The 14,129-nt window shown below is 48.4% G+C and overlaps 1 protein-coding gene across 3 annotated transcripts in view; it reads left to right on the forward strand.

Moving 5' to 3' along the window:
- The window catches only part of Mylk3 (myosin light chain kinase 3), a 50,284-nt gene that overhangs the window by 21,890 nt on the left and 14,265 nt on the right, over nt 1–14,129 (forward strand). For all 3 annotated transcript variants that reach the window (XM_041650196.1, XM_041650195.1, XM_041650194.1), the window contains exons 3-9: nt 554–962; nt 3,755–4,203; nt 5,963–6,068; nt 6,542–6,635; nt 8,149–8,258; nt 9,413–9,554; nt 12,111–12,181. In XM_041650196.1, coding sequence (XP_041506130.1) covers nt 554–962; nt 3,755–4,203; nt 5,963–6,068; nt 6,542–6,635; nt 8,149–8,258; nt 9,413–9,554; nt 12,111–12,181 — 1,381 coding nt within the window. The remainder of the gene's footprint in view (nt 1–553; nt 963–3,754; nt 4,204–5,962; nt 6,069–6,541; nt 6,636–8,148; nt 8,259–9,412; nt 9,555–12,110; nt 12,182–14,129) is intronic.

The raw sequence follows: 14,129 nt of genomic DNA on the forward strand, positions 1-14,129 counted from the left end.
CCTGCCCTTTGTCCTTTCTCCTCAAGGCCTTTATTTATGATCAATTAAAAAGTTCTTGTCTTTCCAGTGAGGTCCGGTTTATGGAAACCACTCATAAGTAGCCGTAGGTTTACACACATGTACACACTCACAAACATCCTCCCTTCTTCTCTCAGTGCGTGTTGGTGTTTTGTCTGTATGTATCTGTGCACCACTGTGTGTGTGTTGTCTATGGAAGCCAGAGAGGGCATCAGATCCCCTGGAACTGAATTCCAGACAGTTGTGAGCTACATTGTAGGTGCTGGGGATCAAACCTGGATTCTCTCAAAGAGTAGGCAGTGCTCTTACCTACTGAATCATCTCTTCAGCCCCTCTTTTCTTACTTTAAGAATGGCTGTACAACACGTCCTTGGGTGGGTGTTCTAACATACAGACACATCTCCCACAGCAGTAGGGGTTACATCCAGTTTTCGGCTTTCGCAGTTGTGGTATGTGGGATGATACATATGTGTTTGTTTTCTCCTTGTGATCTGTGTCCCTTAGGGTATGTTTCCCCCTTCCCGTTATCTTGTAGAGAGCCAGAAGGAGGACACAGCAGTGGGGGCAGTGGAGAGGCTGCCTCTCATCATCAGTACTTCACTGAAGGGAGCTGACTCCACCCAGGCGGGAGCTTCACTGAGGCAGGGTACTGAAGTTCTTGGCTTAGGCCAAGCACCCCCATCCACAGAGGCAGAACCCAGGCTTCCGGGAACGTCTGGTGAGAATACTGGGGCTACCCTGGAATTGTCTGTCGCACTCGACAGAATCAGTGAGGTCCTCACCAATCTCAAGATGTCGCAAAGTGCAGGACAAGGAACCTCGTCCAGCAAGCCTGACTGTTGGCTCTCAGAAGAGAACATGAGACTGAATTCAGGGCTTAGCCCTCCACCTGTAGGGTCACTAACTCCAGCCAGTGAAGTCCACAGTGGTGAGACATTTTCCAGGTAAGGGGTGTTCTTCTGTGCTGGGCAATGGGTGCAAATAGCTGTGTCGTTTCCGTGTGGCGTGGCCAAGGGGCCAGTGACAAATGTTGGTGACTGTATACATAGAGCCGCACTAGATTGACAGAGGAGATCTTATGTTTGGGATCCTGGAGGTAGTGGTGTCTACCTGGCCATAAGAATTACCTGGGACTAGGGAGTAGGGATTAAAAGAAACATCCATGCCCAGAAATCTTGAATCCTTTGGTCTGGAGTGATTCTCAGGTACCATTCTTGGATTCTTGTTTTTCATTCTAGTGGAGAATAGGATTGAGAATGACAAACTTTTAGATAAGTAATTACTTCAGCGAACAGGCTTCACAGAGCACTTTACCACGTTCCAAGCACTGGCCTGGCCTTCTGAGGCCTCATCTCATTTTATTCTCCCAGTGTTCCCAGCGTGGAGAAGTGGTCGTCCTATTATCTTACTGATGGTGACATGGGGACTGAGCACCACCATCCCACAAAACCACTAAATCTGTACTTAACCGCACACCTGCTTCTTTAGGCCAGCATTTAAGTCCTAAACAATCTGGCGAGGAGAAAAGGGTGGGGCAGGTAGAGGCATTCTAGAGGCTTTGGGGAGGTTTGTGTCAGAGGTCCTGGAGAGGCAGTGACACCTGGGACAGGAACTGTGCTCAGCAGAAATGGTGGAAGAGAGAACTGGCCGGCTGCATTCTGTCTGTATTCAGTGCCGTTGGTGCAGCATTGCTGTGTCCGCACAGCCTGCGAGGCCTTCTAGACCTCTCTCGGATGCCCTTGTACTTGATGCCCTCTCCACGTGCTCCACGTCTACCATGGAGACCACAAGACCCAGCACCAGGAGATTATCTAGCCTCTTTTTGCTGTGGTGATTGGTTCTGGAAGGAAATGGGACCCCATCCCACCCCACCTCCCTCTGTGCCAGGGGCCTTGGCAGGCTGGAAAGAGGGATTCCTGGTAGCTGTGCCTAGAAAAACTCTGAATGTAGCAATTGTAGAAGGAGTGAACTTCCTCTGACATGTTAGGGATCCCCAAAAACCTCTCAGTGAGAAGCATGTCCCACCCCAGACACAGCCCTGAGCTGAATTTCAGACACGCCAGATCCGAAGCAGGTCTCAGGAAGTAGGGAGGCCACCACCTGCCCTTCCTTCCCTAGAATGTGTCTTTTGAGGAAAGCGTATCAAAAATTGTCAGTTCTGACCAGAAGGGGCTGCTTGTCTAGGTAGCCTGAGACCATACCTGAACTTGGCAGCCCGGAGTTGTTGGCAGTGCCTGTGGTTGGTGTGCTATGTAGTGGGTAAGGAAGCGTTAGACATCAAACATGACTTAGAGCTGCGTGACACTGGGGTCACCTCCTACCCCACTGGAAGAGAAGACCGGAGAGGGCTGAAGTGGCCAATGGCCAATGGACTACCTGGATTCTCCTCCAGCAATTGGTTTGTCAAGCTTTTGGGGCCCTTTGGTCTGAGACAGGCTCAGGTGCTTAGCTTGGCTCCCACCTTGCTTCCCACTGTCTCGTCCCCACACTCTTGCCCCGTGCTCAACTGTATACAGGCTGCCAGGTCTCTCAACTGCACCACTTGGGATCAGCGTCCATTTTCAAAGGCCTAAACCTCAGAGCAGCCTGGGCTTTCCACTGCTGAAAAAGAGCCTTGTATTTTTCTTTATTCTTTTTATTAGGATAAAGGACATACAACATAGAATGTACCATTTTAGTCTATGTGTGCGTGTGTGTGTGCGTGCATGTGTGTATGTGTGTGTGTGTGTGTGTGTGTAGCTGGGAAGGGAACTAAGGGCCCTGTGTACACTAGATGAGGGCCCATATTAACTATTTTTTTATTTCTTCTTAAAAAATCTAAAACATCCATATTTGTGTTTCTTTTTGTAAACATTTTAAAACAAAGATGTATTTCTTTACCTATTTGTTTATATCTTCAGAGACATTTGAGCTACAAACTTGGAGGCTAATTTTCCAAAAGAGAAAAAATGAAGAACTAAAATGTTAATCTTTACTTAACTCCTAACTCATGATTTTATATCATATACATTACAAACTCAAATTTTTATCTTCCATAGCACATTAAAGATTATTAGTGAGGGGGGATCATGTAACTATATTTTAATTAAATAAAAGTAAACACTCAAGCCTAGTATTGTACAAATGATGGCTAGAAAATATAGTTCAGTATTCTTGTTATCACAAATACTATAATATGAATGCTATTGAGGAAATTTTGTTATTTGTATTTGTAAATTTCCTAAGTATTTGTTTTATTTTTTAAGATCTCAACAAACCACCATAAAGTATATATGCACAGGGCCTAGATCAGCCCATACAAACTCTCTGATTACGATCCCCTAGGGACCCTGGTTAGATTCTGTGGGCCATGTTATTGTGGTGTCCTTGACTGCTCTGGCTTCTACAACCTTTCCTCCCCCTCTTCTGTGGGACTCCCTGAGCTTTGCTGTACGTCTCTGTTTCTCAACTACCTTTCTTTTATAGCCCAGGCCTCTCTATCTAGGGAAAGTGCTGCCTATGGTAGGCTAGGCCCTTCTGCATCAATGAGCAATTAAGAAAATGCTTCATAGACATGGCCACAGGCCAGTCCAATCGGGTCAGTTCTTCCATTGGGGTTTCCTGTTTCCAGGAGACTCTAGGTTTGTGTCAAGTTGACAGCTGAAGCTAACTATGACACTAAGCAGGGCTCTACTACTGAGCTGCACCCAGGAACGTCCTTGTTTCGAACCTCAGGGCCGTATTTCTCTCTGCCCAGGATCTCTATCCTTGTACAAGAGATGGCTGCTCCTGGGGAGATGCTTGAGACCCAGAGGGGCAGTCCCATGGCCTCTGCAGAAACTCCAGCAGTTACCCAGCCTCGTGAGCAGGACCCCGAAGGCCCTGGAACTGCGCTGGAAGACCAGATCCCTAAAGGAGAGTCCCTAAAGGAGAGTCCATTTCTACCACTACCAAAGAGGAGTAGCAGCAATGGAGGAGCAAATGCAGAGGAGGAGGCGGGGCCTGGGGCTGAGCCTCTCACAGGACCAAACTTGGCCACAAGGGACTGGGGAGATGAGACTATTGGGACCACGGATCTGCTGCAAGAAACAGACCCAGGAGCAGGAAAGCCTGAGCCTGGGAAGGACCCTGCAGCCAAGGGCTCAGGGGGAACTGAGGTCGGAAGTAGGATGCCTACTGCTGCGGAGGCTGCCATCATGGTTCTGGGTAAGTGAGGCTGTGATCCAGCTCATCACGGCCTTGAGGTGAGTGACTGGGAGCTTTCCTTCACTTTCCATAGATTATGTGTTTCTGAGGAAGCCTAAGTCTCTGGATAGTTAAGTCCTGGTACTAGAGTCCAAGATACAGAAATGTGGAGGGATTAGACTTGGGTCTTTGATGGTTGGGAAGTGGGAACCTCTGGGGCCCAACTGGGTAGATGTCTCAAAGCAGCTCCCCTCCCTGAGGGTTCTACCACTGCCATCATTCTAAATGAGGACAGGCGAGCCTGCAGAAGGCAGGAGGCTAGGGATGTCATCAGTTGCTAGAGTGTTTGCCTAGCATAGAGCTGGAGCTGTGGCTTTGATTCCCAACACTGCAGAGAACCAAATGTGGTGTTGCGCATCTCTAATCCAAGCTCGTGGGAGATGGGGGCAGGAGGATAAGTTCAAGGTCATCCATTGCTATGTGATGAGTTTGAGGTCAACCTAGATTATATGTTCACCCCTCAGAGATGGGGTGGAGAAGAAAAATGAAGAAAAGACACTCACTGATATGTGTAAGACACAGTGAGCCATTCCCACCACCATTTGCAAGAGCGAGGAAGTGTTGAGAATGACCCATTTGTCTAACCAGATGGGTAGCAGGCATCTCTGTGTTCTTCTGTTATGAAGAACTTCAGCACCAATGGTTTGGGAGTCTCCCACCTGGTGGGAGAATTGTCTGTGGAGCACCCTCTGCACTCAGGGAGCACGCAGGATCGTGGAGCACTTTCTGCACTCAGGGAGCACGCAGGATCGTGGAGCACTTTCTACACTCAGGGAGTACGCAGGATCATGGAGCACTTTCTGCACTCAGGGAGCACGCAGGATCGTGGAGCACTTTCTACACTCAGGGAGCACGCAGGATCGTGGAGCACTTTCTGCACTCAGGGAGCACGTAGGATGCTCCCAGGACAAGTGTGAACAGACGATGACCCAGCCATTTGTGCAGAAAACGCTTTGTAGCATCATGACTATTGCATGTTTTCCTTTTCTTTAAAATATAATTTCATGTGATATTTCTACGTATTCATATTAACCAATTAAAATGAAATCGTAGGGACATTTTCATCTGGTAAAGGCATTTGTTGCCAAGCCCTGAGTTCAGTTCCTGGGACCCATATGGTGAAAACTGAACCAACTCCTGAAAATTATTCTTTGACGTCCACATGTATATGACATGGTGTGTACATGCACACACACACACACACACACACACACAGAGTAATAAAATTAAAAAGAAAAAAACCCGCAGTCCTAAATGCCTGTCTTCTAAGTTTCCAAGTGCTGGCTGCCCTTTGCTTCCCTTCTAGATCTACTATCCCTCCTCACCAGCCCATGCCCTAGGAGAAGCTCCCCACAGGCTCCCACCACGGGCTCTCTTGCCCTCTGGGATCTAGTTGAGACCAGCTATCAGGGGGCCAAGGCTGAGCGGTGAGGATGGTGTGCTTGTTTTTCTAGCAGTCTCCCCTTTGCGCTCCCCTGACTGTCTCCCATAGTTTCGTTGCCTTTGAACACAGCCGCCTCATGAAAATCTGCTCACTGATGCAGTGAGCTCGGCTCTCTCTCCTGACAAATGGGGTTGACTCTAGAGTCAGGGCTCCCACATGCTGGGAGTGTAAGAAGGGCGGTGGTCTTGACACCTGGTAATCCAGGTGATGCTTAGTGGGTTTAGGAGGGGAGACGACTGTTTGGAGACTCATGGGTGCTTTGTCGTCTCTCTACAGACGACAGTGCAGCACCCCCAGCCCCCTTTGAACACCGGGTAGTGAATGTCAAGGACACCTCGGTCTCAGCAGGCTACACAGTGTCCCAACATGAAGTCTTGGGAGGGTAAGTACAGCATCCGCCTGGGTGAGGGGCAGGGACTGGAACACAGAGGCTGACCGCATAGAGAAAAACAGGGGTCTCCCTGGGGTACAGGCGACTGCACACATGAGGGAGGAGAGGTGTAGGAGGCCCTCAAAACAGGACATGGGAAACAACACTCCTGAGGTAGCAGGGGTGACAGGAGGGGCTGTGGTCAGGAGACTGGTAGGATGGGAGTGAGTACGGTGTATTCCCACGTGCAGAATAGCCAGTGGCAAGGTCAGGTTTCCCCTCAGACTGTAGAGTGGATCGCAGGACTGTGGGTGGTGAAGAAGTGATTTTCTCGACTCAGGGTTAGCCCAGGGTGAGTGATGACTAAGACAACAGCCTGTGCTGTAGGACAGCCCACATGGGGTGTGTGAGGAGAGGAACGGCGGACCTTGTGAGTTGGTGAGGTCTGCATGTTCTCCTCTTACTGTGTCCCTCTGCCTCTATAGGGGCCGGTTTGGCCAGGTGCACAGGTGTACAGAGAGGTCCACAGGCCTTGCACTCGCGGCCAAGATTATCAAAGTGAAGAGCATCAAAGACCGGGTAAGACATCTGCCCCAGGCCAGCCAGATCCTTCTAGCCAAGACTTAGAATCATTCGTTTCCTAGTACCTGCTCCAGCCCCCTCTGTGCCAAGTAGGAAGCATGGTGTACTTCCTTCCTCTCTTCCTGGACTCACACTGCTCACTGAGTCACCCACGTTCTTACTCCAGACCCCATTTCTGTGGATAGCCTGGCACGGCTCTTCCACCATGCTTGCAGGACCTTGGGCACCAAGGGCTTTTCCTTCGGGGGCCTCTGGTCTGTGAGAAGAGCGGATGTGTCTGTGAGATGATGAGCGGGTGTCTGTCAGACGAACAGGTGTCTCTGAGGCGAGCGGGTGTCTGTGAGGTGAGCGGGTGTCTGAGATGAGCGGGTGTCTGTGAGATGATTGGATGTCTATGAGGTGAGCGGGTCTCTGTGAGTTGAGCGGGTGTCTGTGAGACGAGCGGATGTCTGTGAGGTGAGCGGGTGTCTGTGAGGTGGTGAGTGGGTGTCTGTGAGGTGAGCGGGTGTCTGTGAGGTGATGAGCGGGTGTCTGTGAGGTGATGAGCGGGTGTCTGTGAGGTGAGTGGGTGTCTGTGAGATGATGAGCGTGTGTCTATGAGGTGAGTGGGTGTCTGTGAGGTGAGTGGGTGTCTGAGATGAGTGGGTGTCTGTGAGATGATTGGATGTCTGTGAGGTGAGCGGGTGTCTGTGAGGTGAGTGGGTGTCTGTGAGGTGATTGGGTGTCTGTGAGACAAACAGGTGTCTGTGAGGTGAGCAGGTGTCTGTGAGATGATGAGTGGGTGTCTGTGAGGTGAGCGGGTGTCTGTGAGGTGAGCGGGTGTCTGTGAGATGAGCGGGTGTCTGTGAGACAAACAGGTGTCTGTGAGGTGAGCAGGTGTCTGTGAGATGATGAGTGGGTGTCTGTGAGGTGAGCGGGTGTCTGTGAGGTGAGCGGGTGTCTGTGAGATGAGCGGGTGTCTGTGAGACAAACAGGTGTCTGTGAGGTGATGAGCGGGTGTCTGTGAGGCGAGCAGGTGTCTGAGATGAGCGGGTGTCTGTGAGGTGATGAGCGGGTGTCTGTGATGTGAGCGGGTGTCTGTGAGACAAACAGGTGTCTCTGAGGTGATGAGAGAGAGGGTATCTGTGAGGCGAGCAGGGTCTGAGATGAGTGGGTGTCTGTGAGGTGATGACTGGTGGGTGGAATCAAGGTTCTTTCTGTTATAGGAACACAGTTTTGGTGATGAGTTAAGGAGAGCTGGTGTGTCAGCAGCATAAGATGCATGTGCATGCACGTGTGTGTATGTGCGTATGAATGTGTGAGGGTATATAAGTAGGAATGTGTGTATGTGTGTGCGTGAGTGAATGTGTATATGCATGTGTGACTGTGTGCATGTGAGTATGTGATGTATGTGAGTGTGTGTGTGTGTGCGTGCATTTGGGCATGCCAACCTGCATACATCTTGGGAGATACAAGTGGCTTCTCTTCCTGATCTATTTTCTTGAAAACCAATTTTCTCTGGTCCCACCAGGAGGACGTCAAGAATGAGATCAACATCATGAACCAGCTGAGCCATGTGAACTTGATCCAACTCTATGACGCTTTTGAGAGCAAGAACAGCTTCACCCTGATCATGGAGTAGTGAGTATCTCAGAAGTGGTGGCTTCCTTCCGGGCCTTGCGGCGGGGACTGAGAGCCTTCCGTCTAGGCAAGCTCCCCTCTCTGCTCTCACAGGCACCCCCAGAGGCTGCCACATGCCCTGGTTCTGTGCTTTGAACCCGAGAGTGGAAGTTGTAGGACTAAGTTCTTTTGTCTCAAACCAGTGGCCAGCATGTCTGGTCTAATCTGCAGACATTATGCCAGTTTGGCCTAAACAACTTTTAGTGATTTTGTATGATAGATTAATGGTTGGAAATTGGAAAATATAGACAGAAATTGGAAAATCTTTCTATCCAGCTTTCATGAAAATATAAAGAATATAGTTACATTGGAACCAAACCTATATCTGTAGAGGTGTACAGCAGCTCTGTCTGTGTGGGGGTGTACTACAGCTCTGTCTGTGTTGGGGTGTACTACAGCTCTGTCTGTGTGTGGGTGTACTACAGCTCTGTCTGTGTGGGGGTGTACGACAGCTCTGTCTGTGTTGGGGTATACTACAGCTCTGTCTGTGTGTGGGTGTACTACAGCTCTGTCTGTGTGTGGGTGTACTACAGCTCTGTCTGTGTGGGGGTGTACTACAGCTCTGTCTGTGTGGGGGTGTACTACAGCTCTGTCTGTGTGTGGGTGTACTACAGCTCTCTGTGTGTGTGTGGGTGTACTGCAACTCTCTCCGTGTGGGGGTGTATTGTAGATCACTGTGTGCAGTGGTGTGCTACAGCTCACTCTGTGTGTCAAGATATACTGCAACTCATGGTCCTTAACTCTTGACTATCTTTTCTCTGCCTCCCAAGGACTGGGATCACTGCTGTGGGTCACCACGCCAGGACTGGGATCACAGCTGGGGTCACCATGACAGGCTTCTCTTGGGTTTCTTGTCATGTGGGTGCATTTGGCACTCCCAAGCAGCTGAATTTGCAGCTCTAATTTAGATATCCAGGTTCTAGGCAAACCTCCCATGGGGAATATGCCAGAACAAAGGACCCAACCAAACCCCATGTAGCAGTATCAGGAGCCTTTGTAAGCCACCTTGGGCATTCCGCGGGCTATACCCGACTTCTGCACACTTAGGCTGGCTGCTCTCAGGCCCTCTGAGAGCTTCGCTCGGTTTGACACCTGCTTCTACTTTTCTCCGGCAGTGTGGATGGAGGTGAACTCTTTGACCGGATCACGGATGAGAAGTACCACCTGACTGAACTGGACGTGGTCCTGTTCACAAGACAGATCTGCGAGGGTGTGCATTACCTGCACCAGCACTATATCCTGCACCTGGACCTCAAGGTCAGTGCTGGGCCTTGGCAGGCGCCTTCTGAGCATCCGCACCCAGCTCACTGGGGTCTCTGGGGCTTCCCCTCCTGGCTCTGCCATTTACTAGTTCTGGTATCTGCAACAGACCTGTTATTTTGCCTCTATTCTTTTTTTAAATATTTATTAATTATGTATACAACATTCTGCCTCCATGTATGCCCACACGCCAGAGGAGGGCGTCAGACCTCTTTACAGATGGTTGTGAGCCACCATGTGGTTGCTGGGAATTGAACTCAGGACCTTTGGAAGAGCAGGCAATGCTCTTAACCGCTGAGCCATCTCTCCAGCCCCTGTCTCTATTCTTGTATGTGACATGTAGACAATTGTGCCTCTTTAAGTGTTGTTTGGGTATTAAATAATACAGTGGCCTTTTTCTTTAGTAATGTCTTAAAATTAATATTATTTTTTTAGTCTGGAGATATGACTCAGCAGTTAAAAGCACTTGCTGCTCTTCTCAAGGATCTGAGTTCAGTTCTCAGCATCTATACTGGGTAGCTCACAACTATCTATAACTCTAACTCCAGGGGGTTTGCTACCCTCCTCTGGTTTCCACAGACACCCAAAAAACATGGCATGCACTCATATAGACATGTCCACATAAATAAAAATAAATCTTTAAAATTCTTTTTTTTTAATAACCTCAAGGGGTGGGCCTGTGAGATGGCTTGACAGAAATGTCGCCAAGCTTGATGACCTGAGTTTGACCCCTGGGTTCTACACAGCTCAGATCCCAGTGCCCGCGTAAGGAGCATCATGGGGGGGGGTCCTCCCTCTGCGATCCCACCAGAGACAGAAAACATGGGGCCTGAGCTCAGATCCCACTGCCTGTGTGAAGAGCATCATGAGGAGTCCTGCATCTGTGATCCCACTAGAGACAGAGATTCTGGGGTCAGACAGTTTACACAATAGGAGATCTCCAGGTTCAGTGAAAAACCCTATTTCAGAAATAAGGGGAAGCCAGGCGATGATGGCGCACGCCTTTAATCCCAGCACTCGGGAGGCAGAGGTAGGCAGATCTCTGTGAGTTCGAGGCCAGCCTGGTCTACAGGAACTAGTTTCAGAATGGGCTCCAAAGCTACGGAGAAACCCTGTCTCAAAAAACAAAAAACGGTGAAGAGTAGGTAGGGGACACTCAGTGTTTTCCTCTAGTCATTACACATACAATCACACACGCTTACACACAGATATGTACATACATGCATACATCATACATACATACATGCATTACACACACAGTTTTAAAGGGGATATATACTTGTGGTAACAAATATGGGCAATATAAAAGTGTGTAAAATACATTTTTCCCAACTAATTTTCATGAACGGAGGACTTCTTCATGAGTGACTTAGCATCACACAGGAATATCTACAAAGGGGTCATAGGATGCGTCCTTGTTTACATTTTGTGTGCGTGTGTATAGTGTATAGTGTGTGTGTGTGCATGCCCTCACAGGTGTACATATCCCATGATGCACATGTGCCACAATGCATTATGTAGAAGTCAGTGAGGAACTCACAGGAGTTGGTTCTGTCCTCCACTATATAGTTTCCGGGTCAAAGCTGATCATCAGGCTGGGAGGCATGCAACTTGACCAGGTGGGCTGTTTTAGTAGCTTGTGTCTTATTTCTAAACAACAATTGTAGACATCTTTTCTTATAGTTTAAAAGAGCCATCTGAAATTTCACTGAATGAACACATTACACTTTTCTCTGTCTCCTAGGAGAATCTCTGGCTGTCATGTGTGTTCAATCTCAGGCATAGTTTCTGGCAGGTAGAGAGAACATATGGTCCTTCTGAGATTTCTTAAGCTATTCCCACAAGGGGGTGCCTTTTGATCACCCATTTCAGAAGGGGCTTGCATTTCTGTGACTCCCTTTCAGATGAGAAGCAGGGTGCTTGTACCTGCTTGGGTGCGGGCCACTGTTTTTGCCCACCTTTCTTGGCTGGCATCAGACTGTAAGGCAAGCACTCGGAAAGATATTGGGTAGGGCAGGGACCCGGCTTTGACTGCTACGAGAGCCAATTTCAAGGCTTTGGACCAGATGCTCTGCAGGATGAGCACATGGGGAAAACCTGGGACTCTTATCTGCACTTACGGGTCAAGAACTGGCCTTTGGGGAAAGAGTCCTCAAAGCTTGGAACTCTGATCTGATTTGAGATTTGGGTGGAGGAGCAGTCCTTTGGGGTGGGGGGTTCCTATAGCTCTGTAGAAGAGAAACAGTTTCCTGAGGCAGTACAGTTGTGAATTGTCCAACATGGGTGTGAGGTACTGAACTCAGATCCTCTGCAAGAGCAGCACAAGCTCTTAACCTCTAAGCCATTTCTCCAGCCCCCTATGGCACAACTGTTTCATTAATTCGGCTCATTTACTTTTATTGTCTGTCTAGCCCCATATGACGACCCTAAGCCATTTACTTCCCTTAGATTCTGGGGAAACGAGGGCTATGTACAAATAAGTGTAGGAGCTGTAGGCTTCCTTAGCCAGGGGTAATAAGGGTAAAATATCTTTCCCTTCCTTCTCTCTTCCAGCCAGAGAACATACTGTGTGTCAACCAGACAGGACATCAGATTAAGATCATTGACTTTGGGCTGGCTAGAAGGTAAGGCTCCTGATATGCTGACAAAATTCCTTCTTCAGTGGCACCTACAGCTCTCTGGAATGTCAGAGATCTAGCCATTTTTGAGGGTGGGGATGAATGCAAGAAAGTTCTCGCTTAGAGACTGATGGCCTTTGGCTTGTCGTTAAGGCAGTGGGTTGTAGTACAGGCTCCATTTGTTCCAAAAAATCACGGAGTTAACTATACTTTGAACCATCTGTCTGAGCAGAGGGATAGAGTTACAGGGGACTGCTGAACAGGGTTCAAGGCAGACTAACTTCCATCAGTTCTCCCTTCTGCTAGGGGCCATGCTAGGTAATTCGTCCACCACCATCCTTGCACTTTGAGAAATCTCTAGTTTACATAGGAAAACACATGTGTCACAGAATAGGGTGGTGCCCTGATAAGTGGATTTGGAGCCACTGAAGACTAGATTAGAATTTAGTACAGTGGGAGGCTGGAGAGATGGCCCAGCACTTAAGTGCACTGGTTGCTCTTCTAAAGGAGCCGGGTTCGATTTCCAGCACCCGTATGGCAGTCCGTAACTGTCTGTAACAGGGGATCTAGCCTCCTCACACAGTCATACATACCTGGACATAAAAGATAAATAAATAAATCTTTGTTGGGTGGTGGTGGCACACGCCTTTAATCCTAGCACTCGGGAGGCAGAGACAGGAGGATCTATGTGAGTTTGAGTTTGAGGCCAGCCTGATCTACAGAGGGAGTTCCAGAACAGGCTCTGAAGCTATACAGAGAAACACTATCTCGAAAAACAAAACAAAAAAATCTTTAAAAAATTAAAAATAAGGCCGGGCGGTGGTGGCACACGCCTTTAATCCCAGCACTCAGGAGGCAGAGGCAGGCGGATCTCTGTGAGTTAGAGACCAGCCTGATCTACAGAGCGACTTCCAGGACAGGCTCCAAAGCCACAGAGAAACCCTGTCTCGAAACACCAAAATAAAATAAAATAAAAATAAGAACTTAGTACAGTGGTGACGTAATAACATTCTTGTTCATATGGAGATCACCCTCAGATTGTGAGGGCTAAATGGGTTTTTATATGATGGTGCAAACTCTATCAGGTCCTCAAATTTCAGTGCATTAAGTGTATTGCATACAATTAAAATTTTTGTTGCATTTATTTATGTGGGAGCAGGGAGGCACAGTGCAGGCTGCAGACGCTGTGTGGAGGTCAGAGGGCAGCCTCTAGGAGTTGGTTCTTTCCTCCCTACAAATGGGTCCTAGGAGCTGAGCTCAGGGCATCAGGCTTGGCAGCGAGCACATTTACCCACAGTATCTCACTGGCTCTTATGTATAATTGAAAAAATATTGATTTATTCTTATTTTATGTGTACGGGTGTTTTGCCTGCATGTGAATCTGCACAGCAGGAGTGGAATGCCCACAGAGGTCAGAAGATGTCAGATCCCCTGGAACTGGAGATACATATAGTTGTGAATCTCCATATGTGTGCTGGGAACTAAACCTAGGACCTCTGAAGGGGCAGTCAGTGCTATTAACCACCTAGTTATTTCTCTAGCCCTCCTTGTACGTAATTTTTAAAATATCTTAAAGACCCTTAAAGTTCATAGAGCCTAATATGGGCACAGTTTTACTTCTCAGTCTTGACAGTTCCATGCCCATGAGGGGCACAGCCAGCAGTATGGGTTCTCAGAAGAGGCTGCAGCAGACCCGGGGTGTTTAGGAAGACCTCCCACCAAACCTCCTGTCTCAACTGGGATGCTAACTAAAGTTGTATGCCCATCCTCCAAGCTTCCCTCCAATTTATTTCCTCCAAGAATGAGTCTTCTTTGGGAATCACATATTTTCTGCGTAGTTCCGAATATAGTAGCTGTCTTGCTTAGGGTTTCTTTTTTTGTGTGTGAAACTTTTTTTTTAAATATATATGTTATTTATTGATTTTTAATGAACTCTACATTTTTCTCTGCTCCC

The sequence above is a fragment of the Microtus oregoni genome, unplaced genomic scaffold (assembly GCF_018167655.1).
Source record: "Microtus oregoni isolate MIOR12 unplaced genomic scaffold, Mior012 000004F_ref0000308, whole genome shotgun sequence".
Taxonomy (NCBI): domain Eukaryota; kingdom Metazoa; phylum Chordata; class Mammalia; order Rodentia; family Cricetidae; genus Microtus; species Microtus oregoni.